Source organism: Seriola lalandi, unplaced genomic scaffold, assembly GCF_002814215.2.
Source record: "Seriola lalandi dorsalis isolate HSWRI2012SDOR001 ecotype SW California unplaced genomic scaffold, Sedor1 jcf7180002054861, whole genome shotgun sequence".
NCBI lineage: Eukaryota > Metazoa > Chordata > Actinopteri > Carangiformes > Carangidae > Seriola > Seriola lalandi.
This window is the reverse complement of record NW_019525414.1, coordinates 4,094,006-4,121,366: the sequence shown is the minus strand read 5'-3', so window position 1 is coordinate 4,121,366 and position 27,361 is coordinate 4,094,006. Positions and strand designations below refer to the sequence as shown.

Sequence of the window (27,361 nt, the reverse complement as noted above, 5' to 3'; positions counted from 1 at the left end):
CCCCCCCCCCCCCCCCGAGAATTATATGTGATGTTTGTGAAATATTATTTAATAACATGTGTGTCTATGAAGAATAAATGTTGTTCACGTTGAAGTGCTTGCCTCCCTTCAGTTTGCATTATTCAGAAATTAAATAAATGTCATCTGAAACTGAAAACTGTCGGTTACAAAAGGTCAGTTTGAATGAGGTTCAGCAGTCTATCATTAGTAGCTGTTCTGTAGAAATATGTGTGAGTGAGAGTGATTATGAGAAGTGAGACAACGAATGCATTGTGTGGTGTGTCCATATTCAGCTCATTATTCTCTAATGTGGGTCAGTCAAAGTGAGCAGGAAGTTCAACACGAAACTCAGACCAATCTTTTTTTTCAAAATTAATGAATTGAGGTCTGGCTGCAAAGAAAATTCACACACATTCTCACACAAACACTGTTTTGTTAACCTTATAATATGACTTTATATGTGTGTATGCGACTTAGTGTGTCTGGCAGTTGTAAGACAATGTAAGACAAGTTGATTAGTTGATTTAAAGGTAATGGATGACATACACATATATTTTCTTTGTTCCTTTTTCTTTATTAGCAAGACTCGGTATGCACATTTACATTATTTTAGGCTCAACTGTCATTATTTTTGCATGTTACTCGCTACACGATCAGAAATGATAAAACAAAACAAAAATAGTTCATGTTTGCTTTACTCAATACTGTACTGGTACTTTAACAAGACAATACTAACTCAAGGTCCAATTACCAGCTCTTTCCAGAGCTTTCAACTGTGCACACACTTGTTAAATTATGAATGATGAAAATATATAACACTGCTGAGCTTGCATGTGAACAGACCGCTTAGCAGACACTATCTGCTAATGAAGATCATTGGATATGGCTGAAAGCTCCAGAAAAAGCTAGTACGTGTACCCTGAGTTGGTATTGTTTTACCGTTTCCTAATGTCAAAATGAAGTTTAATTTTTATCGTTATTAGTGTAACAAGTAAGGACACAACAGCCACCCACTTTTACGTATGCAGGTTATGCAATAGCCTTATGTAAAAGGTTTATACAGTAATAAATTCTTGCAGTAATTACTACAGTAGGTCACTTTCATTGAGCTTTCTCTGTGTCATGGAAAAGTCTAGGCTTGCAACCTCATCATGGCTTTACATCTGTTTCCATATACGATACTACATTTCTTTTGTCAGGTGGATAATGAAAGCATGATTGCCTATCAAAACTGCACTCACAGTATCCGGCATGTAAATGTTTTATTGTTTAAAAACCAAATAACTGTGACCGCCCGGTTCGAGTCGACTCACCCCGCCCACCGTATTCTCACAGGCTGCAGAGAGAAACCAACCCACTTCACTCTTGCTTTCTCTCTGTCTGTGTTCAGCAGCTGGTGAAGTAGCAGTCAGCCTCATTCGGTTTCCGAAACTGATTCAAAATGACAATGAAACTGGTTTATTGGGATATCCGCGGGGTAAGTTCCGCCGTCGTCATTGTTAATGAACTAAGTCGCTCCTGTTGTTAGCAACGTTGTGTCTGAACGGCCACCGGACCCCGGTATAACCGACCATCTCACGGACTTTCAAACTGTTTTTTCACACTGCTCTACCTCAAATTTTGCTTCATAATATTTGTGTTTTTATAAGTATATAATAAGTACTGCCCGAGCGTCGCTCGGCAAAACGTTATGTAACGTCAACATAACGTGCACGTGCTCCAGACGTTATGTTGCTGTAGAAACAGAATCAAAGCGAACGTTAGAATCAAACATGCTATTCGTTAGCGAAGATGTTAGCTAACATGGCTGATTTTGACTCAACAATATCGGGTATTTCAGTGTCACACACAGAATCACAGTGCTGTTAAATTAAGTTTGGTGCCACACGGACTATTGTATTAAACTGAGTTGAAATAATGCTGATAAATCAAGTAGTCAACTGTACCAAATGACACCGGTGAATGAAACCGGTGCTCAAGAGCTGCTAAAATTGTCGGAGGCCCTCACTGTGCAAACACGCCCTATTCAGTTGTCGTTTAAGCGGTGAAAGGTCAAGTTGTTAGTAGTTAACTACAAGCTACAAGCTATTTTATGTGACCAGGCAGTGACTTAAAAAGCATTGATTTCAATTACCAAAAAGAAAGGCCCTTAGAGGTCTTGAATGTCATTTGCAATGGTCTTCAATGTTTTCCTAGCCTGCTGTAAGTAGTAATGTTACTTTTGTGTGTGTGTGTGTGTGTGTATATGTATATATATATATATATATATATATGATTTTAATAAAAACTGTCTGAAATATTTTTTTACATAATTTTACATAAATCAATCCATCCATCAGTAGATGGTGTTTAGGTCATGTTTAATGATAAATAAGTAAAATTATTAGGGACTATTGTTCTATACAGCTGGCAATGAGTGTCAAAAATGTAATATAAATGTCAATAAATTAGTGCACTTGGTAAATAATTATATGCCATATCATCCCTACTAGTTTTCACTGATAGCTTTCATACTTTTTTTGGAAGATATGATCGTGAAACAGGTTTAACAGGCTTACATTTGTTAAAAAAAAAAAAAAACACATCCATACACTTTTTCAGGTGCAGGGTAACAGTAAGAAACACAAACAAAGTGACAAAAGAACCTGCACACTGCTGTCTTGTTCCTAGTTTTTCAGCTCTGCATGGACTTGACAACTTTTCGACCATATACCTTGTAGTTGTCCTGTCCATGCAGTTAGAGATAGCAGTGTGAAGGTACTTTGTCAAGACATAAATCCCTAATTGTTAAAATTACTCTTAAGTTGTAATGACAATTTTTTCATGTGGAAATATATAAGTGGGAGAAAAGAGTCTATACATGTCATCTGCCTTTACCCATGTGTAATAGATACATTGATGTAAAAGCTTAAAAGCCACCAACCTCTCTTTCATCTGATTTGTGGACATTTACGCAGCTTGCCCAGCCTATCCGCCTGCTGCTGGAGTACACTGGCACCAAGTACGAGGACAAGTTTTATGTCTGTGGTGAAGGTAACTTACCTGTTCAACTAACAGATAATCAGCTGTTGTAATTATAATCAAACAAGTGGTGCAAGTGTCTATACAACATACCCTCTCATTCGTGTAACATGTTCTCTCACACAGCTCCAAACTATGACAAGAGCTGCTGGTTCGATGAAAAGCAAAAACTGGGGATGGACTTTCCCAATGTGAGTGAGTTTTAACCTTTGACTAAGCGTTTTAACTTTAACTAACGTGAATATTGATTTATTTGCAAAGCAGGCAGGTTTAAACACCAATTAATCATGGTATTGTGATTAACTTTTTCACTATAGCTGCCCTACCTGGAGGATGGAGACAGGAAGATAGTGCAGAGCAATGCTATAATGAGATACATTGCTCGTAAGCACAACATGTGTAAGTATTGTTTGTATATGAATATTTTGTTCAACACAATTTTTCATTGATTCACTGTCAACATTTTAAACTAAGATAGCCACGGTTTTTTTCCAAATGGCTATTTTTGACTGTCATCTCTGCCTTCATTCCCTGAGTGTCTCCCTAAAATCTGACCTGATAACAGGCGGAGAGAGCGACGATGAGAAGGTCCGTGTGGACATCTTGGAGAACCAGGCAATGGACTTCAGAAACGGCTTTGTGATACTGTGCTACACTGACTTTGTAAGTACTATCTATATTAAAAGTTAAATGACACTGAATAATTCATTTTACGTCTTTAAATCTCCACTAATGCTTATGCCACCTCTTTGACATCAGGACAAGATGAAGCCTGGGTACCTTGAGAAGCTGCCAGGCATCCTGAAGCAGTTCTCTGTTTTCTTGGGAGACAGGAAGTGGTTTGCTGGTGACAAGGTATTTCACCTGTCTCAAAACTCAAATTTTCAAAGCTGCAGAAATACACATTTTGGGCTCCTTAGTTTGACATAATCTAAGGTCTTTTGTGTGAACTTGTTAGCAGACAATAGCCTACTTACACATCCAGCAGAAATCTTAGCATTAATCTTTTGATAAATGTAACTGTGTTATTAGCTTCAAGATGCCCCACTATGTTCACTAGATAATTCTCAGTGGGTTTTTTACTATTAGCATGTTACCATTTGACCATTCATATAAAACTGCCAATTAGTGCAGTGCAAAGTTTAGTTTAAGCCTTTATCTTGCTTTCAACATGTTAAGATTATATAACTTATATAACTAATTTTTTTTTTTTTTTTTTTTTTTTTTACAACAGATCGCTTTTGTGGACTTCCTTATGTACGAGCTGTTGGATCAACACAGGATGTTTCATCCTACATGCCTGGATGACTTCAAGAACCTCAAAGATCTTTTAGACCGTTTTGAGGTGAGAACATCAACTGTTTGTCAGATACAAACAGCACGTCCTGCCGAAGTTTTTCTTCCTCTGTGTTGTCGTGACAGTCTCAGCATGTGTGTTGGTAAACTGTATGTGTGGAATGGCTTCAGTGCTAACCTTGCCGTGTTCGTAGTGAAATGCCTCAAACTGTTTTTTTTAAATGACTTATCATAATATCATGTCATCATAGGCTCTGGAGAAGATCGCTGCATACATGAAGTCAGCCAAATTCATGAAGACTCCTGTCAACAACAAGATGGCCAAATGGGGAAACAAGAAAGAGTAAAGAACACACCATTAATGAAAATAACAATGTGCAACTGACTCAACAACCATAAATTCAGGCCTAGAGAAAAATTAAGTCTGTACTATTTGTCTTTTTATAAGCTGTTAGCTATTCGGATGTATCATGACCTATAATCCCAGATATTTACATGCATCAGAGTTTTTGTACTGATAATGAGACAAGTAGAAACTTTAATTTGCCTTCAAGCATTTAATTTCTGTTACATTTGAAATTGATTTTTTTTTTCACAGATTAAAGTAAATCTTGTATTGACTGTTTGTTTCAGTTTGAATTTTAAACATCTTTTCCTGTACATTAAACTACATCTTAAGAAACATTCATTAAAAGAAAATACAATATAAGTTAATGCAGCTCAGGGCAATGTAAGATATGGATAGAATGTGGATATATATATTAAAAACACAACGCAGTTAATAGTTATCAAGAGGAGAGATGTTAGATGGAACTTAAATGTCAACATACATTTTATTTTATCATTGGGGAAACTATACAGAACTTACAAAGTAATTCTTCTAATTTCTAGTAAGTAAAATAAATTACAGTTAATTATTAATTATTTCTGGTCATACAAGTTTCATTCACTAAAAGTACTTTGACTTGAATGACAAATCAGTATTTGATGCAGTTGCATTCATGCTGGAAGTAGCCATCCACACAAGATGATTTATGACACAAAAGGACAAAATTCGATCCCAATAATTCCAGATGTTGATCGCGGGTGAAAATTGACGAGAAGAGAAACTGAAGGTGCAGTGAAGTAGGTCGTTAGTAGCGGCTGTTGTACAGGCCTGATGGTTCACTGGCGAGCTGTAGGTAACAGGACAAAACATCACTGATGTGTTGCAGTTGGATGTGTGTGTGTGTGTGTGTGTGTTAATATGTGACATGTTACTTACTGCAATGGCTGACTTAACGGCCTGAAGCTGGAAGAAGACCTTGCCTCCTTCCTCCGGACACACAGTCCTTATCTCATCCTTGCTCATCCCCAGGAGCAGTTTCCCGGTCAGCACCCCGAGGCTGGTCACAGTGCTGTTCATGTAAAGGCATAAAACATAGAATATCACACTTCATCATGAAATACGAGCCTTATTTACAGTACAGACATCTTAAAATTCCCAGTGCCTCTGGATCGTGTCACTCACATTTTGGAGAAACCTTTGTACTGCAGCCAGGCTTTCACCTCAGCAGATGAGGAGGACATGTCGAGAGTCACTGGGCCGCGTGTCTCCCACTGCGTGTGAAGGGAGTAAAATGTCATTTGTGAATCTGTTAACTAGGTTACTCAGCAGACTTACTCGTCACTCGGCTCACCGGTAGATCTTCTGTGTGCCCAGCGTTCTTCATCGGCTCCAAAACATTCTGAGGAACGTTTCCTTCCTCATCGCGGCCGTTACGAACAAGCCACCATTGCTTGGATTTCTGAATCACCTGTTAAAAAAAAAAAAAAAGAAACAGTCTGTGAACATCGGAAGTAGCAGAATGATGATGAAGACAGTAACAGCAGCTATAATTGTGACTGTGGTAAATATATGAACAGATGAGTCAAAATTTGAATAGAATCAAGGCTCTTTTCAACTGCAAGATTTTTGTTCTTTTTAATTTTCCTGCCTGTGACTGAACTGCAGCTCTCCTACAAGCTTTTTTTAAAATCTAAATGTACAGAACAAAAACAAAGAAAAAAAATGATAAAAGCATATAGAGATAGTTGGGGGGGGGGGCAGAGTGTTCAGAGCTCATTAGCAACTGTCAGACATCTGTAAAAACAAAAATCCATATCATTTCAGTTTTTATTGCGGTTGGGTTTCCTCACTATATGTATATATGTTTACTGGGCCGTAACGTAGTGGGAATCAATACTCCGTTGATACAACAGCTGATTGGACTAGCATGTCTCTCTGTGAAAATCTCTCTTACCAGACTGAAATGTACATCAAAGGCAAAAACAAACTGGTCCCATAGCAGGAAGCACCATTATTAATGTTCAGTGTCTTTGGCCTTTATCATACAACATAGAAAGGCTGGAAAGATCTGCACCTGCTTGCGGTGAGTGTGAGTACATCTGTAGTCTATCTTTCTTTCTTCTTAAGTGAAAAAGCCTCTCTTGGATTTTTGTGATAAAATTTCACTGCACCAGCAAAAAGCAAAAGTCAAGTTTTTTTTTTATCCATCCTATGACAGATGTCTTCAGTGGAGATGAGGCTCAAAAGCAAAATCCAACTCCAATGTTCACTAGGATATTACTATGACTTTTTTATAACAAGCAATGTTTGCACTCTATTTGACAATAAAGAATAATACTTGTATTTCTGAGCAACAGGGTTATTGTACAACATCTCACCTGGACAACGTCACCCTTCATAATACTCAGCTCTTGGTTGTTTCTGGCCATGAAGTCGTAAATGACCCGCATGTACAGGGGAGGCTCGCTGAACCTGAAACAGCAGCAGACACACACTTTGTAACAGCGGTGCATAGGACCAAATAAAAAAAGCCCACAGAGAAGAAATGTTTGCTACAAATGTAATCATGAAGCCATATTTACTGCAGTGTAATAATACTTACTGTGGTGGTGGTGGTGGACCCCACGGACTGTTGGTGACAGGCTGTAAAAGGCAAAAAATACATACAGTGGTGATAATGGCTTCACTGGAGATGTTAGTCATTTCATGTTGCTTTGAAGACTTGCATATTAAAGGTTCAGGTGCCAGATGGTAGCAGTGATTATAGTTATGATAGCCACCTGCCAATCCTTTTCAATGATGGTGATTATATCATTTCAGCTACTCCCAGCTTCTCAAGCAGGGTGACAGTGTACTTCATCAAGTGCTCACCCGCTGGATAACAACTACTGAGGAGCTGAAAGGGTTAATCACCAGCACTGTAATCTATCATATGGGAAAGTAATTCAGCAACAGCTGCATGTGTAGTTATGACAGAATACAATCCCTGCTAGAGCACCACAAGTACAAATACCAAATATAAACTGGAAACAAAACCAGAGTTCAAGTCAGGTTATCTGCATAACAAGCAATGAAATTGATTTCCTTAAAAAAGGCACTAAAATATATATTTTTGAAACATAAATAGTAAAACTGGTTGCAAGTGTCAGTTCTAGGCCATATCATCCCTTCTGGTTTCCACCACACTGTCATACTTTCGACTGTATGATTGTGAAACAGGCATTAAATTGCATTCTATGTGATATTAAACGGGTCTTCTTAGTCTTAACTTTAACTCAGTGATCTCTGCTGAAAGGTGAGTGATTGCATGAGAGCGGTTCTACCTCTTCAGGCTGCATCTGCATTGCTCTGGGTGAGTAGCTCCGGCTCTCATTTATTTGTCCATTGGGTCGGCCGGGTGGGAAGCGCTGGCTGTTGCTCCTGCTCAGTGGATCATTGTTCTGAGGGTGTGGGGAGGGCATGCGTGAGGGGGCAGGCGGCTGCCAGCCGTCGTAGAAGTCAGGGATGTAAGGTAAGATATCAGCATCCGGCCATCTAGACCTGTGAGGTGACAGGGGCAGGAAACTGTCAGCTGAAACAAAATGGAACTGTCTAATGCAGTGCTGACCTTATGTAGGAATAATTACAATAAATTGACTTCATGATGCATTTTCTGTATCAATCCAGTATCTCTTGATCTGTTAATGACACGTTTGGGCTAAAAAGACGGCAAATGTAAAGTTGGGTGCTGACATGCAGTTTTATGAATGTGTAGTTAGACATTTTGGGAAATATGCTTATTTGTTGCAAGAATCTTGCCAAGAATTACATTTTAAAAAATCCACTCATGTCAGTATGGTACATACTTAGCTTAGCATAAAGACAGGAAACAGAGAGGGCCCAGCTAGCCTGGCTGTGTCCAAAGGTTCAAAATGAAGCTCACTAATTAACATGTTGTATCACATTTGTTTAAAAAACTGAGTGTAAAAATGGGAATATGTGCCGTATGTCCAAAGTCCCCTCCTGGAGTCTCAGCTGGTTGCCTAGCAGGTGCATTTTCTTTTTTTTAACCTTTGGACTGAGGCAAGCGAGTGGTTTCATATTAAACAGACATGCATTTAAGTGATATTAATCTTCTCATCTTTCTCAGTGAATAAGTGTTTCTCCCAAAATGCCACAATGTTCCCTTAATAACTTAATAAAAACTTTTGGGTTGCCACAGCTAATGGTTCTCCTTTCTGTAATGCAGCTATAAATGTTTGTAGAACATTAACGCATGAATTTCCCACTTTTTGATATGTCATTAAGTCTGCAGTTAGAAATATCAATAAGATGTTAATATATGGATTTTGGATGGTAAACGTTCCCTTGGAGTGATCTCCCTGAAGAACTATAGATATAAAAAGACACAGCTGGAGATGGATGAACACCAGCCAAAGGGATTATTCACAACCTGCCAACCTTAAAGTTGTTCTTCTAATGGTTTATATCATTAAACTATTAGTCAATCAATACATCAAATTGTTGCCAGATTTTGAGTTCTCATGTAGAACTCGACACTAAAACTGAAATTAACTATAGTTTTAAATTAAACACTCATATTTACCATTTTTCCATAGACCATGAATGCAGCATTACCTCTGACCCATATTTACATATGGGAAAACAGCCTCACTAGGTTAGGGTGTGTCGGGCAGGTAGAGGTGCACGAACATCAGAGGGCTGAATGTGGGAAGTTGCGCAAGTTGCGTGAGGATTGTAAAGGTCGCCGTACCTGGGGATGTTCCAGGGGTCTCCCAGAGACCTCCACAGCTGGTCTTCCTCCGGGCTGACGACCCGACTGAGCAGCCGCATGGCCGACTCTGTCAGCAGGGGAGAGAGCACAGTAGGGGGCAGGTCTGCAGGATACTGAGGCACTACCTGTAGAAAAATGGGGAAAGTATTTACTGTGACAGCTAAGAGAGTGCCACGTCATTGTGAAGAAAACAGAAATAACAGTGGCCTTGAACTGAGCCAGTGCAAAATGAACCAGGTTGAAGGAGCTCACCATGCCTAGACTAGTGAAGAGGATGTGGACAAAGTCAGGAGCACTGGGGCTGGTCAGTGTGCTTTCCAGCTGGCCCTGGAATATAAGAAAGAGCGTTTCATTGTCACACTTCACTGCTTTGTTCTGCAATCACACCTCCCAGTCAACGTGATGTCAGCACATCACCACTCAAAGTCTTTCCAAAACCGCTACGGACAACACGTCATCTGCGGAGAGAGTTAAAGGTTTGAAAAGGAGTTTACCAGCAGATTAAATCCATATTTGATTTTCTGAAGACAGGCGATATATTCCTCCCACGACGGCAGACTGGAAGCTGGTGCTGCAGGAGAGATACAGTCATGATAAATACAGCACACTGCTGTTTATGTAATGTTCTGGACCTGCAGGAGGTTAAGCTCCACTCATTACATGTGCGAGTGGAGACATGAACTGGATATATTACCATTTTTCTTTGATTTTTTCTTCTTAAACAAGTTTTTCTTCTTGTTCTTCTCACTTTGCAGTGATGGTGCATTTGCTGTCTCAGACACTTTGGCCAGGAAGATCTCCAAATCACTTAGAACATGGTTTAATATGTCCTGTGGAAAGGTATAAAAGCAAGATATAAAACACATTCAGGAGCATGCAGGACCTTGTTAAAAAACTAGCACATACGAGCATGTTCATTGTGTAAACAGTCCCGGCAGCACTGACCGTGTTCCTGTCTGTGTCTGTTTGCTCACGGGCCACCTCTGGGCCGCTCCCTAAGTCATGAAGATCCGGATGGTGCAGTATTTCCTCTTGTGGGGTGTCGACCCGCAGGGGAGGGAAACTCTCTGATTTGACATAAAGAAAAAAGTTATTACAAATATTGAGCTTATTTGCACAGAACACGTCCATAAACTGCTGAGATTTTTGATGGAATTAAAAATGTCAGCTGTTCAGGATTGAAAGGGGTTTCTCTTCTATGATTAAAGATATTGTCAATATGCTTTCAATGCACCTGGTTCTCTGCTGCCCCACTGTGGGGGCGGGTGGTCCGGTGGTGGCGGGGTCATCTCTTGCTGCACAAGTCGAGGCCCAGCCTGCCGGAAACTTCCCGGAGCGTGTTGCCCGATGATGTTTTCAAGATCACTCCTGAAAAAAATCAACGGGCAGCAGTTCATGGATTCAGCTGTTTGATTTCTAAATGTGTATTTCTTCTGCTTTCTCATAACTGTGGTTTTATCTTTGTTTAGACTTGTGATGTCACACTGTACCTTATGTCAAATTTGTCTTTGCGTGGCTGCGCATCAGCTCCTCCTTTCCGGATTGCTTTATCCAGATCGCCCTTGATGAACGGCGCCTGGTGAAACACACCCGACTTCAATCAAACTCCTACATGACACCAACAAAAAAAAAAACAGCTGCATCCGTGCTGTTACGAAATACTGGAAACGATTTCAGAGATCCCAGTCATCAGCATGGCTAACACCTCCTCCCTTCTCTGGAGGCTGTCAGAAGGTCAAAGCTGAGTTCACTGACGGTTATGACGAAATGCCACTCACCCCGGTCTCCTCACACTGGAACATGAAGACCTGAGGGATGCGTTTGCTGCGTTCCTGCACAGTTATCGCCAGCACAGAGTTGTAGGCGCAGCTGTCCAATACAGCTTTGGTTTGCGTGATGCTACTCAAAGGCACAGACTCCAGCTCTGTCTTTAAAATCAGATTGAAAATCGACATGCAGAAAAAAAAGTCAACACACCAGCACAGGTTTTAAGGTGTACAGTCATTTAGATCCTAGTTAAAACAGCTCTGCCTGTGTAATTATGCTTAATCCTTCACTCACAGCTCACCCTCTCTCTATCTTTGGTCTGAGGCTATTTTTCTTCATTCTTAATTCAATAAAATAATATTTTGACACTGGTGTGCTTCGAGCTTTGAGGCTGAAACAGTTTCCAGTTTCAACAAGACAAGCACACATACCCCCCCACCCTCCCTCAAGCAAGGTCCTTGAATAAATAGTTTTCTCAGTTTGATGTGGAAGAACTTGACAGAGACCTGACCTCAACCCCTCAAATACCTTTGGGATAAACTGGAACAAGCATGGCTGACTTGCCACAACTAATGCTTTTGTGGCTGGATGGGAACAAATCCCTGCAGCCAGGCTCCCAAAATCATGCAGAAAGCCTTCACAGAAGAGTGGAGGTTGTTATAGCTGCATGTTAATGCTTCGTAGTTTAGTAGTTTAGTTGTAACGACTACACAATTTGGGGCCAACTGCTAAGGTGTCCACATACGTGTCTAGCCTGTGATGTGTGATTTCTGAGATCAAATCGTACAAGACGTCCTTAACCATTCTTCTAGGACAATGGTTCCCAACCTGTGGGCCGGGGCCCACTGGTGGTCCACAACGGTATTGCAAGTGGGCCGAATCATATGCAAAACCGAACAGCTTCGGTGAAAAGATGATCTTTAAAAATGATCCTTTTTTTTTGTGTTAAGGCCTGTCACTGTGATAAGCCAATGACAGGAACTAATGTTGTCGCCGGCCGGACCACATCGTGTACTCGTTTACTACCTCAGTCTGATTGATAGATTATATTTGTAGCAAAAACTGGAAATTCAAAATGGATAGTTGTTTAGCAACAGGAAGTTAAAGGGAAAGAGTCGAGAGACAGATGGTGAATCGACACGTGATCTCTTTTCTGTCAAACACAAAAGAAAACCAAAATTTTTGGGATTTTCTAGTGGGCCGTGAGGTGGAAAAGGTTGGGAACCAGTCTTCTAGGAATTACCACCAACCTTGGTCTCAATGTCGCTGAGCATCAGATATCCTCCCTGAACCTCCATGATCATCTCCTGTGGCCACAGGCGACCTTTGGCATCCAGCCTCTTGAGCTTGGACACACAGTTGTCCACTGTCTTCACCTCCTGGCCGTCCAGCTCACAGGTGAACAGATGCTGTGGAGTCAGTGTTGAGGTCATGAATAGGGGGAGAGCAAAAGGTTGTATTGCGTAGGCATTTGTATGTTTGTTTCCATGCTGGTGCCGATTTCTCATTTACCTCCACTCTGACGTGAAAGTTGTCGGGTTGTCTGTTCAGCGACTCAGAGTACTCTTTTCTCTGCACTGATGCAAAGAAAATTTTGATTTGAAAATGTCAAATGCAATTTTTTTCTCATAAAAAGTAAAATATTACACTGATGAATAGGTGGTGTCACTTTTTTATGTCTTAACATACTGTATATGTGTCTTCCACTGGGTCTGGATATGCCGTTTCTCTGCAGTGGAGAACCCTTGACATCATCCTGTTGGAAAGCCCGCCTCTGTTGAGGGAGGTCCTCCGGTGAGAAACCCCTGAAGGACAATAAAAGGTAACTTATCAAACAGGAGACGTGGGGCACATTCATGGGCTGCTGCCAGCCTGACCTCCTCACATGGCAATAAAACCATCACTGTCACCAGCAGAGCGATCTGAAGATAAACCACAACACAACAGTGTTTAATCATGAAAGGGTGTGAACGGATGTTTAGAGTGCTGTAAAGATTTTGTGCTCAAATGGCTCAAATAAATTAATAACAGTGATGTTATTAACCAAGTAACTGTGCAGCTGAAAGTGAAAATGAAGTGTTACTGACCTTGGGGAATAGGAGAATGGCCCAGTGTTTCCATACATTTTCAAACAGCAGCGTTTGTCTTGTTTTTGGAAGAGTTAAACCTTCAGATTGTTCAGAATCTCTCCAGCCTGGAAGAAAAGATGTTTCTCAAACTGACAATGTGGCAAAATTAAACCGGGACAAACGGTTGTGTGGATGCACTGTTCACATATCGTAAGTATTTATCCACCCAGTTTGGAGATTTACAGCTTCTCACATAGAAGCAAGACCGTGTCTCTTTTGGGAGATGAAATAACACGTTCTTCCTGTTACAAATGAAAACTTTAATTTATAAGCAATAAAATTCAGCCTTTCTGTAACAAACTCAGGCATTTTACTGCTATAGTTTGACATGACTGAGGTCAGTTTCCTTCTTGAGCCACCGTTAAACTACATGTACTGTTTTGCTTTGAAACTAAGTTTAAAATTTTAAAATCAGAATCAACAATAAACCACTTACATTGAAAAGCCCAATTAATCAATTACAAATGACAAAATCAAGGTTTAAATTAACCAAAACTTTCACTAATAATTAAACTGTCTCGATGACTTTACCACCTGACTGGACTTAGATCAGCATAAACAGTAGATCGGTATGACTATTTTTTTTTTTACTAATTAGCTGATCCTTCATGTATCAAGAGTTTAAGAAACAAATCTTAAATGTTCAGTGTGATACTTCAAAACTGCCACATACTTCATAAATTGAATGTAGGATTTGAGAAGTGCTTCCCTGTCAACAACCACCCACTTCATGCCAGAGCAAACACATTTCCCTTTTCTAAACAAGACGTAATGCCACCAACTGTCGAGGTTAATCTAAGCTTTTTAATTCTACCCTCTAATCACGTCACCTTTTCAGAACGTCTTAATCCCGTTGTTACCTGTGAACGTCAGCTCTGCTCCGGTGTCATCGTTCCTTTCTTTCAAACAGAGTTTCTACCGACACCTCTCACTGCAGAACGCATTTGTTCTTCACACATCCTGCTGACAGAAACTTCCTTGACTTCCTGCTCGAAAGCACCAGGTTCAAAGTGCAATGATGTGACGGATCAGGAGTGTTGGCTTGACTTGTCATTTGAAGGTAAAGTATTTGAGGTATGATGGTAAGGTGGCTCATTATGAGTCCAAAGGTTTATAAATGCTTTACAACAACACCTTTAGAGTGATCAAAGGTCTTAAGAGCTCCAGAAATCTAAGTGCAATCTATCGTGATTATAAAGTGTTGACGTCAAGTATGTTCCACACACCTAACGTCACCGAAAAAGTGTGTGAGCAAAGGTTAGTTTAAGTGTATAAAAAGTTACTGTTTGAAGTATAAAAATACAAACGGCCAGTTGAAGTTGAATAAGAGAACCATTTATTTTACCATCAACTGACGTGTAAATACTGTACACACCCATAATATTGACAGAGACAATCTTTAAAGAGGGAATAGTTTATTCTGTAAAGAAAAGTGAACGTCTCGTCTTAGGACATTGAGTAGGGGTTAGAGCGGCCTTCTCTGAAGACTTGACAGTTTAGGCTGTAGCCTTGGCCTGAGTGGTCTTGGCCAGAGCCTTCAGGTCTGTGATGCACTTGGCGATGCTCTCCTTCTCCTGAAAAACAACACAAAGACAGATGTGAAGCTTGGAGAATAACGAGGGCTTACAGGTCAGTTAGAAAAGCCGTTTATGCTTTTCACAACGACAACCACTTTATTGTGAATCTTTCCATTTAGTCAGAAAAGCAAAAAAAAAAAAAAACAACTATTCATTGATTTTTAAAGAGCTGGTTCTCCTGTTGAAAATAAATCAATAATGAAGCAATGAATAGGGCTGTAAGTTTTCTGAACTAGTTTTGACATTTATGACATTGTTAACAATCATTTCTTTTGAGACATAACTTTTACTTATTAGGAAAAAAGTTTTTGAATGTTAAAAGAACTTTTCCTAAAAAAAAAAAAAAGTATAAAATTGACTAAAATTAAGATTTAGCAAAGAATACCATTTTGGCCTTAGTAGTTGTTTTATATATATATATATATATATATATATTTTTTTTTTTAATGGAAATGATGTTTGAAAACATGTCTAATATTCATATTTACAATGTCAGATACTGCATTATGGGTTGTATGTAGTCTTAATGTTGCTATGCTATCTGTGTTTTAGAGTTATGCAACCCTAATAGTATTTTGTTAGCCCATTTTAACAGCTTCTAATGGCTCGAGTAATGTATTCTGCTGCCACAGAGGAAATAAATTAATGAGGAGTGAAAACGAATCCAAAGTGACTTCCTTTACTGAAACACAAACAGACGGTGGCCTGAATAATCTGTCAATGGGATGAGTCACAGATGATGAGGAGCTCAAAAAGATAAAAGAGAAAATGAAAAGTGTTGCCAGAGAAATTAATTTGACCACTTCCAAGAGGCTGACAGAGCCTGGGGAAAAGGTAACAAAATTTTATATTCTGCTTAAAAAAAAATGTATTTTTTTCACATTTCACTTTTATGACAAAAAAGTCTAAAAGAATGAGGACACTCTTCTCCTTTGATAAACAGCATCTCAGCAAATCTCTGCCTATTAGATCACTTAGAAAGTGCTGTATCTTCAAAGGAAAAACAGGGTTTCATCTAATAATCAGGGTCATTTTATATTCTGGTAAATAGACAACATAAATCAGACCAGATATTCAATGCCAACCTTCCGTTTTTGTTACTCTGAGCTGCAGACATACGGACAAATTAAAAAGGAAAAACCTGAAATATATTTTGAAAGTATGGTGTTCATCCCTCCAGTAGAGTTCAGAGACTCGTAGAATCAACGTCAGGGAGCACTGAAGCCGTTCTGGCAGCACATGGTGGCTCAACACCTTACTTAAGAAACTTAGTTGGTTTTTCCTTTAAGTTGTCACCTGTACTCACAAACTGTCACCCAACTTAACAATTTGCCAAAGACACAAATGCAAGACTGAAACACTATTTTCACATAATATCCACACTGAGAAACATCACTGAGCTGGAGGCTTCTGACAGTCTGACTAAAAAGACTGACCTGCTGGGGAGTGATGCTGCCCACAACGCTCTTCTCAACCCAGTTGACCATGTGCTCCTGCTCCATCTGGCGGTGGAGGTTCTGCAGGCCGATCTGGTAATCTAAGCGCCTCTTCACCTCATTGGTCACCATGTGTAGCCTCTCTCTGTAGTTGGTCTCCAACAGCATGGCCACATTGTTCTGAGAAAGGAAAGAGAACTACATGCAGTCTTTGTCACCACACTACAGAAAAATCTCTAGTCTAACCTTGGGTCGTATGAATATTCATTTTAAGCAGGTTAAATTCCATCTTTACAAGCTCTTACCATTGTGGTGCAGTTTGAAATCTGATTTCAGTGACAGCACCACAAATTAAACCAGAATTCTTTAAAAAATTTTAAAAGTTTTGTTCATGGTTTTTTAACTGTCTGGCCTTTGTAAAAGAAACATAATAATATTAAGAATATGACTAAATATGCCATATGCTCATATGCAGCCAGAATTCAGGCAGTGATTTTTCAACAGACTACCAAGTTGATAAAAAGAGAAGTAAATTCAGCAAGGCAACTTCAATCATGGCAAAATTTGAATAAGTAGTATTTATTTATTTATGGCCTCTTGTTTTTCTCCAGACATTATTTTGTTCTAGCTCCCCACGTTCTATAGCAGCCTGAGCAGGGTCACTCGGTGGTGGTGTTGCAATTTCAACTTGTTGCCAGCAGAGGTCGCTAAATGTCAAAGACTACATAATGATGCCCTTCAAGTCCTACAGCTCAAAGCAGAGGGGAACAGGGCAAATGCCTTACAACTGTCAATAAGTCTTGGGTAAATAAGATAATGGAAAATAAAAAGGCAAACATCAAGGCTGCTCACCCTCTTTGCATCAAAGAGCATTGATCTTCCATCTGTTCTCCACTGTTCCTTCTTCTCATCCTCGATGGCTTGAGCCAGGCTGGACATGGCGAGGTCCTTCACCTCCTGAGCCTTGGCCACTTTGTCCTGAAAACACACACAGAGCAGGTTTACAGAGGTGTTTGCAAAGGTTGGCACAAAAGAGAAGACCAATGGTTTTTGGCTGAAAGTCTGTAGCTTGATTAAAATAACATCTGTCCAACAGTAATCTCTCACGCATTTTAAAGACGCTGGGGATAAGTTTCCACACATACTACACTATACACCACACTATTAGCCAGAGAAAAAGGAAAGTTAAAAACACAGATCTACATGGTTGACAGCCTACCTCATTCAGTTTGTCAGCAAAAGCTGCAACGCTGGGACCAAATTTCTTGATACCATAGATGATGACGGCGCCTATGGAGGCGGCAGCGAATGTCTCATGGTTCACGACGTAGATTTCCTTGGAAAGCATGTAGAGGAGGAGGCCAGTGCCCAGCATGTAAGGTCCTGGTGACAAAAAGAAAAATGGAGAATTTTTTCCTTAGTCAGTAAAATGATGTTAGTGCAACAGTGAGATCCAAAGTATGAAGGTATGTAAACCAATCAGCAATAACCACACACAGCTCTCTCTCTCTGAGCTTTTAATGGTAATGTTTGTAAGAGTGCAGTGTGTTCCTGCCAGATGCACTGCTTGGCTTTTCATATATCTGGAACAAAGTCCCAGAAAATTTTAGGTCAACTCTTTTAAATAAAAGCTAAAATCTTTTCTATTTGCACTTTTTTTTTTCAGTTAAATTTGGGACTGTATTCCTATGTTGCACTGCAGTGTCACTGCACTATACTTTTTGGTCTCCTGTCAGATCAGTCTTATTCTATTTAAGCTTAATGTTAATCTGTTTATTTTATTCTGTAAATTTTGTCTTAATCCTCTTTCTGTTTTATGGAAAGCACTTTGGATTGCCTTGTTGTTAAAAAGGTGCTTAACAAATAAACTTGCCTTACGAAACCATTTATAACTGACTTACTGAGATCATCTCAACATCCAGCCCTGGGCTAAAGACTACAGACCTGTGACTCCAGTTTTGGGGTACAGGAGCTGGAAGAGCTCCTCTGGGATGATGCCATGACGGACTTTTCCTCCTTTCTCTGGAAGAGGGGGCACTGGGGCCAGACTCTGGGATGATGTCTGCAGGGAGCGAGATGCCTGGACCAGGCTGTGGTGGAAAACACTGTTAGCTTTCAATACTTTTATTGTTAATCAAATTTATCATCACATCAGTGATAGATACAGTAAATAAAACAATTTCTAAAAGACACATACCCAGCTCCAAGGGGGCCACTGCCTTTCAGGGAACTGGCTGCAAAAGATAGAATAAACAACGACATAAGGCAAATACTTGCAAACACTGCATGTTTTCATTAATGTTTAATGTGTTGATTATTTTCCTGATTAATAAACGTGTCTTTAAAACAGTTTCAACCAAAGCTCAACATTATAACCTTCATGAAGGTAGGACTAATTGCACAGCCGTTGTATTAAACTGCATACGTTTAGCTAAGTGTACCTAATACACTGGCCACTGGCTGTATTTAACTTCAATGCTGATAATAGTCAACAAAAACCCAGTTACAGGATGAGGCTATTTCAATACCGACAGCATAATACCCACTAAAAGTCAGACTTCAAACTAAAATTTGTGAAAACACACCTTTGTTGGACTTACTTTAAGTCATTGTTGTTTCTCTTCACTAAAGACATAAGGAGCTCAAAACCGAGCAAGGCTAGCTGTCAATAAGGTGACATTTGCAGGCGTGCAGAGCTTACGCTAGCGAATGTAGCTTCTATTTACTACCGTTAGCTGCCGCCATCTAAATGAGCTTTAACCTAAAGCTTTGACAAACTGGTCGTGATGTCTGCTAGAAATACAGAAAAAGGTTGCCGTCTTTTCTACATTCAGACTAACAAGAGTTTCAGAGCAGACACTTCAGTTGTTCCCTACAGCTAGCATTAGCATGTATCTCATTCAATGTGCGGCCTTCACTTACCCTTCACATTCACTTTAAACTTTAAGTTCTCCTGCTTGACTGTTTCGTTATGGCAGAGCTGAGTGAGTCTTTATTAACATCTAAAAAGCTAGATTAGAACATACCTGAAACAAAAACGAGCCTGGACAGCATGTTTGAAGGTTGAAAGTGCCGAGTTGATGCTCCACCGGGCAGCCTTGTTTCGGCCTCTCTGTGCCCTTCTGCAAAGAACCGTAGGGATGGCGGACACACGCGAAATCCCCCTGAAACATCGCGAGAGTAGCGAAGAGTTCCAGTTTTAAAGGAGGCCAGAAGAGGGTGCCCGCAACGGTAAATTTGGATAAATGGAGGTGGGATCATTAGGGCCTTAATGGGGAGAAATTGAGATTATATATGATACTATGCTGTTTTGGGTTAAGTAATCTTGAGAATGCACGTTTAAGACTTGTGTGTTTGTTTGTGTGTGTGTGTGTGTGTGTGTGTGTGTGTGTGTGTGTGTGTTGGGGGGGTAATATATAAATATACTCATATAAAGGAAAATTGAAGTAAATTGTCAGGTTACTACAGACTGGGGATAACAATAGAATTAACAGCCAGATTAGCTAAAAGATAACTAGGGTTAGGATAATGGTTAGTGTTAGGGTTAAACTGTTAATTGTAGATGATGTGTTTTCCTTCACCTTTTAGATATTCCATAGACTGCAATTTATCTAAATGTTTCTTTAGATTTTGTGTCAGGTCTGTGACAGTTAATAATAATCTGCATAAAAAAACATAAATTTAAGGTTTTACTTCATATATAACTACTACAGAGTTTGGTGGCAAAGAGCCTTCAAACTTCTAAACTGCACTGTTTTTCCAGTTACAGTTTTCTGCCTATGTACCACACTAGAGTCATCTACACCTTCATTACATCTAAGTCATTAACCCACTCCAATGAGAAATGAGACTGTTAAAAAATAAAAAAATTAAACCATCCAAGAGGCAACCACACACACCACACACAACTGTCTCCCAAGTGGTGCATTTCGTCCCAGACTGCGTGCAGGGGGAATTGACTGTGCCTGTCTGTAATCTTGAGGCGCACCCGTGCATGGCATCAGTTTGGTGCGAGTGGCTGGTGAGATAGAGGAACATATGACGCTGTGGTTCTCTTCACTTCCTGTTAAATTATGCTCAACAGAAACAGCTACATGTGAAATACAGACAAAGCTCCCGGACATTATTTCACTAGAGTGAGAAAATGGATGACTTCTCAGCCAGCTCATGAAGAGTTTTCCCCAGCTGAAAGAGATGGCGTAGTAGGTAAGCTTTATGATATATTTCTGCTTATTTAGCACTTTTTTGTTTTTGCATTGTCTTGTGCATTTTCCCTCCACAACTTCAAACAACATTTGCCAGGGCCTAGTCTGTCTTTGATATGTTACTCTGATAATTAAAGGAGCTTTCTAAAAAAAATACACCAGCAATGCAACCGCTGCAACATCTGCCATGACCTATACTATTACTACGGGTACTAGTACGACTATGCTCGTATTTCTATAGCTGCTATTTCAGCTGCTTCTTCTACAACAGACTTGGATGGGTCACAGAGAATTGCTGAGCTAAAACAAAGTATCCTTTACTTTATCCTTTATTTTATGCACATCTCACATATATACGGAGCACAGTCTGGTGCTACAGATCACTGATTTTCTTTTCTTTTGGTGAAGCAGGTAAAAGACTCTTGAGATAAAAATGTCAGCTTGTTTGAGGTAAACTAATTCATACCGTCCAAGTATGAGGGCGTATTTCAAACTCTTGCAGTGTTTTCTATGAACTTGAATCAGTCAATTCAACAGCTGGACAAACTGGTAGTTCACAACTCTTAAATAGTTTCTTCAGATGTAACATCTGAGCCATCATCCTGCACCTGCAACACTTTTTTTTAATCTCCCTGTAACAACATATATACTTCAGTAAATGGTATGCTTTCAACCAAATTGTTTATATACTGTATATTTAATCATTACAAAGATTGATAATCATTTTACTGATATATTGTGATTGAAGGATCAAAGCACTGTAACAGCCAGAGGAGCTGCCATGGACATCCTGGCTGGAATAGAGCTCGCCCCAGTGAAAGACTTTGACCGAAAAGTGGAGGTCAGAGCAGAGAAACGCGAACACCTGCGAGGACGTAACAACGCGACTTCATGTCGCAGCCCTACGAGAGAGTTAGACACAAGACTGATCAAAAATGAACTGAAAAAAAAGAGGCAGCTGGAATTTCTGAGGAGGAGATCAGTGAGCCCAGAGCTGTGTGGTCCGTCTTCAAGGATAAAACCTTCACCGAGGACATTCTCAGTGACACGTCACAGTTCAAGCAGCAAGTTACAGACATTTCATTCAAATATCCAAACTACTCCCACCGCTAATGGACATCCAAAGATGATTTTAACACCAGACAGCGGTGAAATGGATGGTCCCAGCAGCAGCACATGGGTAAATAAAAGATCATTATTTGGAGTTTTAAATCACCACATCCATGTTATAATACCTGACACTTCCTCCCTCTCCTCTCCTTTCCTCAGGCTTCATTATGGCCAGAGCAGGTGACACTGATGAGGCAAGAGAAAGGCCATTCAAGGAAGCAAGCGTCTACCTCCACAACAGTGACAATGGAGTCAAAGCAACACAGGACGAATAGAGAGAAAAGTATTAATGGTGAAACTCTTGCCAATTACATAACATTTTGACCAGTGAGTCTCATGTTATCTTTGATCTTTCATACTAATAAAGCTGGTTTTCTTCATCCTTTCTCACAGCTCAAAAGACAAACATCAAAACATTGATCCGAACAGAAAATATTCAGCAGAAATCCTCCCACCAAACTGAAAATATTCTCCAAAAAAAGACACTTCGGGAGGCCGGTGTCCAGACAGAGTGAGTGTGACTTAATGTATATCTCCCTGAAGCCTCATTTCATATATCAAAAACAGCTGTGATCCATATTTTTTATGTGTCTGTAACATGATATTTTCTTCCCCACAGGTCTGGCCTCGTCACCGTCAAAGAATCAGTGAGTTTCACACCGCCGCTTTATACGCTGGAGTTGTGTGTGTAAACTGCAGATTAAAATGATAATAATGATTAACACATTCAACTGTTATTCTTGTCTCTCATCTCTCAAAATAATAGGATGTCAAGCGGTTAGCTGACTACCTGCAGGTAAACCAACCAAATCTTTTCCAAGTCCATCCTGATCTGCGTTAAGTTCACTCTTAAAGGCAGACATTGAGACAAACTCCTCCTCTAATAAATAAAAAGTTGAATTCACACGCAATAAAATATCCTCTCTATGTCCAAAACACACTCAGGGGTTTTACATGCTAGCCTATGGTGGCTTATGTTAGCTAATGTTAGCAAACCTTAGCTAGATGTTGCTGTATAACTGACTACAACCGAAGTAAGCTTGTGACTCTTCTGTACTTGTGCCAATGTCAAACTACATCTCTCCATGTACTGTTATCACGTCATTCTCACTTGTTGCCACGGTGGCTGTTTATTCAGCAAACTGATATAGTTTTCTGAAGCTACTGTAAGCATCATGCTGTGTGTGGTCAGTTGCCTGGCTTTTAATGTAGTAGAATATCAGTTTTATTTCAGCATCATTAGTGTAAATATAATTTATTTATTTATTTATATGAAGCATCATTGATTTTGAGTATGAGGTTAAACCTTTAGCTGCTGACTGTCTTTTATCTACATTCAGTATGTGCGTGTCGTTGTAACTGTCTGTCTTCTGCTGTCTCTTTTCTATCAGGAGGCTCTGTGGCGAGAGGAGGCCATGAAGAAGAAGCTGGCGGCCCTCCAGGAGAGCACGTCAAACCTTCTCAACTCCTCAAACATAGTGTGGACGGTAAGACTCTCTCTGTCCGTGTGCGTAGGACGTTTACTTCACACCTGGTGTTTCGCAGTCACAGTCCAAACACATCACTCTTATTTGAAAGGGCCACAGTGTTGCTGCTTCATTCTTTGGCTCCCTGGTTGATATTACACTGAACTTTTCTTTGGTGTACATGCGTGTACGTCATTTGTGTATGGTTGTTTTTGCCTCAGGAAGTTCCTATGCAGCCTGTGGTTTGGAGCTTCCTGCTTCCGCTCTAGTCTATACTGCATAGGAGGAGTGCAAGCTGTCATTCTTGTACAGGAAGGGCGTGTCAGTCTGTAACTGTTATAGGTGCCATCCATCCTCATCTGCTCTCTTTTATCTACTCTGGTTGTAATGAATGAAAGGGAAATATTAGTGTTTCCCTTTGTTAATTTTTAATTTGTGTTGGAGGATCTAGTCTTCTGTAAAATTGTTTCTCATTCAGGTTTGTTATTATTAGGCGAATTATTAAATTGTTTCCACTGTTGTAACAGTGTAGTGTTGCAGCACATTCTGTGCTCACTGGTGCATGAAGGCACCAGTGAGCACAGACTGTGAAAGAACATCCTATCACAGATTTTGCTGCATGAATATTAATTTTCCATCTGCAGGTTACAGCGTGACACTCAGTCATTTCCTGTCTAACCCACACAGGCTCGCTGCAGTGAAGACCTGCTGAGAAACAAGATCAAGGTTCTAGAGTCGCAGCTGCAAGTCTGCCTTCAGGTAAGAATAGCAGCTGGTGGTAGAAGAAGCAACCACTGTGTTTTTTTAAAATCATGCAATGGGTCTAACAACCCAAACATTTAGTCCTTTGTAAAACAGCCAGCCTGGCTCTACACTGTCACTCTGTCATGTGTTGGTCTAACCCAGTAGTCTCGTGTCCTTACAGAAGTTTCCAAAAGATGGAGTGAAGAAACTAGTGGTACAGATGGAGAAGCAGAAGCTGATATATGAAGAGAAAGCCCTGGTGGCCCTGCAGAAGGCCACACAGGAGAAAACTGAAGCTGTCAGCAAGGCCGAGACACTGCAGGTCAAACACCTAACGCAAACAAAAAAAAACCACACACTTTCACTTTGACTGAGGAGACAGACACATCAGTGTCGCTTACTTCTTTTGGTTTTATGGTGATATGTGTATTCTGTTCAGATCACATATCAGAAGTGTGATTGAATCTTGAACGCATTGTGTATTTTTGGCAACAGGGATCGCTAATTACAGCCAAGGCAGAGGCACTGAGGTGGCAGAGCCTGTATGAAGAGCTGAAGCTGAGCTCTGGACAACTCAGGGAGAACCAGCACCTCAGTAATGAGCAGCTGCAACAGCTGCACAGCCAAGTGGAGGTACGGTGTCCTGTGGCAGTGTGCACAGTCAGAGGTTTGAGTGTCAGTGGTTGTTAAAAATGTGCGTGTCCCGTGCAGCTATCCAGAGCCAGAGAGGCCGGGCTGAGGGAGGAAGTGGGGTTGTTACGACAAGAGAAGAAGGACCTACAGTACAACATTCGCCTGCTAGAAGAAGATAACCAGGTTTTAAGAGAGGAAAGCGAGCAGCTTAGAGGTTAGACACTCAGAACTTTGAACCACTGTACGTCTTTTTTTTTCTCCTGAATCTGCAAAGCCATGCTCAGCCTTTACCTGCGAGTCATTCTCAGGCTAAGCACTGACTTCTCTTTGTAGCATCTACAATGCTGCAACAGACAACATGGATTTCTTGTTTAAACTGCTTTCTGTTTCCTAGTAGATGGCGACAATGAGAGCCAGGACTTCATGATGCAGGACTGTCTGACGTCAGAGGAAGCAGAGTCACAGCTGACGCCGAGGAGAGACACTCAGGCGGAGGAGCAGCTCCGTTACACTGAGGAGAAACTCCGGCTCAAGGAGAGAGAGGTAACGTTGGGATATCAGAGTTCACTGCGGCACATCCACAACCTCCATGTTTTGTTTGATTCAGCGCTGCCGCACAGGTGATAATCACAGTTTCATGAATCCAGAGTGGATGAGTCAAAAAGAATATAACCCTCCATGCAATTTGCTGTAGAGACTGATGCATAAAGAAAGGCCAATTATATTTACAAAACATGTTAAAGATGCTTTTAAAATATTTTTTAAAAACTCACTATATTTTTAGTACATTATTTATATTTTGGGCATATTACAAAAAAGCCTAACAGTCAATATTTTATAATATTAAATATTAACTCAACTTGCACTTACGAGCTATTTTGAAATCCATCGCTAATGTAGATCAAATGATTTTTCAAATCTATTTTAAAAATATTTTCTGAGGGTTCATTTGAGAGAAGTTCAGAGATACAAGTAAAATTCGGCACGTCCGGTTTTAAATACATTCTGAAAAGCCCACCTCTAAAAATGTATTTTGAAATTTAATTTACATGATTCCCTTCCATTTGGTGTGTGTGTGTGTGTGTGTGTGTGTGTGTGTGTGTGTGTGTGTGTGTGTGTGTGTGTGTGTGTGTAGTGTGAGGAGCTGCAGACAGAGCTGCATGCGATGGAGCAGGAGTGTCAATCCAGCCAGGCCCGGCTGTCGCAGTGCAGGGACGAACTCCGGCAACTCAGCCACAGACGCAGGAAACCGGTGAGCAGTGTTTGTGTGTGTGTGTGTGTGTGTGTGTGTGTGTTTGCGCATTTAAGGGAATTTGAGACTTAATGTCCTTGCTATACTCAAGTGCTCTCATTTGCCCTCAGGTTGTCAGCCAACAAATATGAATTATTTTACACTTCCTGCACCAGTGATTCTTTTACACTTTATTTTGCTGCAGTGAAAACCAGAGCAGCTACAACAAAATGAAATATAACTTAGAGGTTTTCTTCCCTCTCTTCCCTCTTTAGACTCCATCTGGCTCCTGGTGGAGGGTGTTTATGTTCTTCCTTCTCCTCCTCGCTGTGGCGGGGGTTGCCATGTTGTGGCTGTGGCATCCTCCTTTCAGGGAGCAAGTTGAAGACCTCTACTCAGACATAGAGACACGCATAGAAGACTATCTCTTGGAAATGGCATCTCCTCAACACTCAGGCTGTTTTAGACCAATATGATAATGTCATTGCTCGGGAATGTAATTATAATTATTTAGTTGTTGTTGTTGTCGCTGTTGTTTTAAAATAAGACTTGTATTGGCTGCATATGTTTGCATTTCATATTTTATAAAGTGTGTGGGATGTGTTGACATGTGGAGGATGTGCTCCACATGTGCACAAAGTTCAAATACACATGCAGTGTGAAAAATGTGTTTTTAAGAAACTGTGAGTCAATAATATCAACAGAATAGTTAGGAGTAGAAAAATATCCTTTGTACTGTAAACAGCATGTTTAGTCAACAACACCACTTTGAATATTAAAAGATATATATATATATATATATATATATATATATATATATATATATATATATTTAACATCCAAGTAATCCTTTCAACTCCTGTGGGAAGGAATTACATCAGTACTTTGGGGAACTGGAGAGTTGTAGATTCACTGTTGCTTTAAAAAGAGAGAGTGAGCACAATAAAAGAGCTGTTTAGTGTTTTATATTATAAGAAATAAAATATACTTTTACAAATGCTGCTGTTTGTCACATTTTTCTTGAAACAGTTATAGTCTTAGTGAGACAAAATACAGTAAAAAATATACCGTTCACATCCGATGGAGTCTACAGTTCATGGTGCTCTGGGTTAAGTTTAGAGGAAGATTCCTGAGGCCTTGGCTGAGAAGACAATGTCAAGAAGGACCACATGGGCAGTCTCTTATAGATGTAGCTGGTTACAGTCCGGAAACATGATTTGCATCCTCACCTTCACACTGCTGTCACTGATTAGTGAAGAAGCATCTTCAGAGTGAGATCTCATCCTGCTGAGCAGCGGTCTAAAGTATACTTTACCTGAGTATTTCCCTTTTATGCTACTTTATAATTCTACTCCACTACATTTATTTGACAACTGCAGTGAGTGGTTTCCTCTCATTTTACATAAAAATCGTATTATATTTTTTTATAAATTACAGCAGACTAAAAACTAAACCAGTGGTATCTGACCTTGTGACCGCTCACAATAAACAGCGTCTGTGAGCAGTTCCACCAAAGAGTGACTTCTCCTCTTCTCACTTCTCAGATGGGTTCTTTGAGATAACTGTTTGAGTGGAGGCAAAAGAGGGAAAATCAGAAGTAAAAAAAATATTAGAGAAAATGACATTTGTTTTTCTTCTTTTATG

At 40.1% G+C, this 27,361-nt stretch overlaps 4 protein-coding genes across 7 annotated transcripts; 2 read left to right on the top strand and 2 right to left on the bottom strand.

The window, feature by feature from the left end:
• Nucleotides 1-1,318: 1,318 nt before the first annotated feature.
• Nucleotides 1,319-4,938, top strand: LOC111670689 (glutathione S-transferase Mu 3-like). The gene is made up of 8 exons (XM_023427525.2): nucleotides 1,319-1,477; nucleotides 2,958-3,033; nucleotides 3,148-3,212; nucleotides 3,339-3,420; nucleotides 3,587-3,684; nucleotides 3,781-3,876; nucleotides 4,256-4,366; nucleotides 4,569-4,938. The coding sequence occupies exons 1-8, from the start codon at nucleotides 1,442-1,444 to the stop codon at nucleotides 4,662-4,664; spliced, it is 660 nt and encodes a 219-aa protein (XP_023283293.1). The 5' UTR covers nucleotides 1,319-1,441; the 3' UTR covers nucleotides 4,665-4,938.
• eps8l3b (EPS8 signaling adaptor L3b) lies at nucleotides 4,824-14,336 on the bottom strand. The gene is made up of 20 exons (XM_023427523.2): nucleotides 14,176-14,336; nucleotides 13,274-13,380; nucleotides 12,876-12,991; nucleotides 12,699-12,763; nucleotides 12,437-12,595; nucleotides 11,198-11,347; nucleotides 10,910-10,995; nucleotides 10,654-10,787; nucleotides 10,365-10,486; nucleotides 10,114-10,249; nucleotides 9,914-9,990; nucleotides 9,672-9,746; nucleotides 9,399-9,544; nucleotides 7,969-8,185; nucleotides 7,248-7,288; nucleotides 7,024-7,117; nucleotides 5,997-6,113; nucleotides 5,828-5,916; nucleotides 5,582-5,714; nucleotides 4,824-5,492 (listed from the first exon to the last, which is right to left on the bottom strand). The coding sequence occupies exons 2-20, from the start codon at nucleotides 13,309-13,311 to the stop codon at nucleotides 5,451-5,453; spliced, it is 2,037 nt and encodes a 678-aa protein (XP_023283291.1). The 5' UTR covers nucleotides 13,312-13,380; nucleotides 14,176-14,336; the 3' UTR covers nucleotides 4,824-5,450.
• Nucleotides 14,337-14,628: 292 nt separating this feature from the next.
• Nucleotides 14,629-19,508, bottom strand: atp5pb (ATP synthase peripheral stalk-membrane subunit b). Its single transcript, XM_023427737.2, has 7 exons — nucleotides 19,355-19,508; nucleotides 18,526-18,562; nucleotides 18,273-18,418; nucleotides 17,548-17,711; nucleotides 17,181-17,306; nucleotides 16,329-16,508; nucleotides 14,629-14,889 (listed from the first exon to the last, which is right to left on the bottom strand). Exons 1-7 carry the CDS (start codon nucleotides 19,380-19,382, stop codon nucleotides 14,812-14,814), a joined length of 759 nt encoding a protein of 252 aa, XP_023283505.1. The 5' UTR covers nucleotides 19,383-19,508; the 3' UTR covers nucleotides 14,629-14,811.
• Nucleotides 19,509-20,378: 870 nt separating this feature from the next.
• On the top strand, nucleotides 20,379-26,714 carry traf3ip3 (TRAF3 interacting protein 3). Of its 4 annotated transcripts, none has more exons than XM_023427436.2 (14): nucleotides 20,379-20,534; nucleotides 21,282-21,713; nucleotides 21,803-21,935; nucleotides 22,037-22,154; nucleotides 22,263-22,290; nucleotides 22,410-22,439; nucleotides 23,035-23,130; nucleotides 23,797-23,868; nucleotides 24,035-24,175; nucleotides 24,349-24,486; nucleotides 24,565-24,700; nucleotides 24,881-25,029; nucleotides 25,622-25,738; nucleotides 25,993-26,714. In XM_023427436.2, exons 2-14 carry the CDS (start codon nucleotides 21,315-21,317, stop codon nucleotides 26,191-26,193), a joined length of 1,758 nt encoding a protein of 585 aa, XP_023283204.1. In that variant the 5' UTR covers nucleotides 20,379-20,534; nucleotides 21,282-21,314; the 3' UTR covers nucleotides 26,194-26,714. The 4 variants fall into 4 exon arrangements, with proteins under 4 accessions (XP_023283204.1, XP_023283202.1, XP_023283201.1 ...); XM_023427434.2 differs by having other exon boundaries at nucleotides 20,399-20,530; nucleotides 21,803-21,926; XM_023427433.2 differs by having other exon boundaries at nucleotides 20,400-20,530; nucleotides 24,884-25,029.
• The last annotated feature ends 647 nt before the right edge of the window (nucleotides 26,715-27,361 follow it).

Excerpts from the sequence above, each read along its gene's own strand:
- atp5pb (XM_023427737.2), bottom strand. The coding sequence starts at position 19,382 with ATGCTGTCCAGGCTCGTTTTTGTTTCAG. Across the intron at positions 17,712-18,272 it reads CCCCAAAACTGGAGTCACAG|GACCTTACATGCTGGGCACT; the intron begins GTCTGTAGTCTT and ends TTTTGTCACCAG. Across the intron at positions 16,509-17,180 it reads TGCTCTTTGATGCAAAGAGG|AACAATGTGGCCATGCTGTT; the intron begins GTGAGCAGCCTT and ends TTCCTTTCTCAG.
- LOC111670689 (XM_023427525.2), top strand. The coding sequence starts at position 1,442 with ATGACAATGAAACTGGTTTATTGGGATATCCGCGGG. Across the intron at positions 1,478-2,957 it reads TTTATTGGGATATCCGCGGG|CTTGCCCAGCCTATCCGCCT; the intron begins GTAAGTTCCGCC and ends ACATTTACGCAG. Across the intron at positions 3,213-3,338 it reads TGGGGATGGACTTTCCCAAT|CTGCCCTACCTGGAGGATGG; the intron begins GTGAGTGAGTTT and ends TTTTCACTATAG.
- eps8l3b (XM_023427523.2), bottom strand. The coding sequence starts at position 13,311 with ATGTATGGAAACACTGGGCCATTCTCCTATTCCCCAAG. Across the intron at positions 12,596-12,698 it reads ACTTTCACGTCAGAGTGGAG|CATCTGTTCACCTGTGAGCT; the intron begins GTAAATGAGAAA and ends CTGACTCCACAG. Across the intron at positions 10,250-10,364 it reads CAGACACAGACAGGAACACG|GACATATTAAACCATGTTCT; the intron begins GTCAGTGCTGCC and ends ACCTTTCCACAG.
- traf3ip3 (XM_023427432.2), top strand. The coding sequence starts at position 20,477 with ATGACTTCTCAGCCAGCTCATGAAGAGTTTTCCCCAGCTGAAAGAGAT. Across the intron at positions 21,936-22,036 it reads TAGAGAGAAAAGTATTAATG|CTCAAAAGACAAACATCAAA; the intron begins GTGAAACTCTTG and ends CCTTTCTCACAG. Across the intron at positions 25,030-25,621 it reads TCCGGCTCAAGGAGAGAGAG|TGTGAGGAGCTGCAGACAGA; the intron begins GTAACGTTGGGA and ends GTGTGTGTGTAG.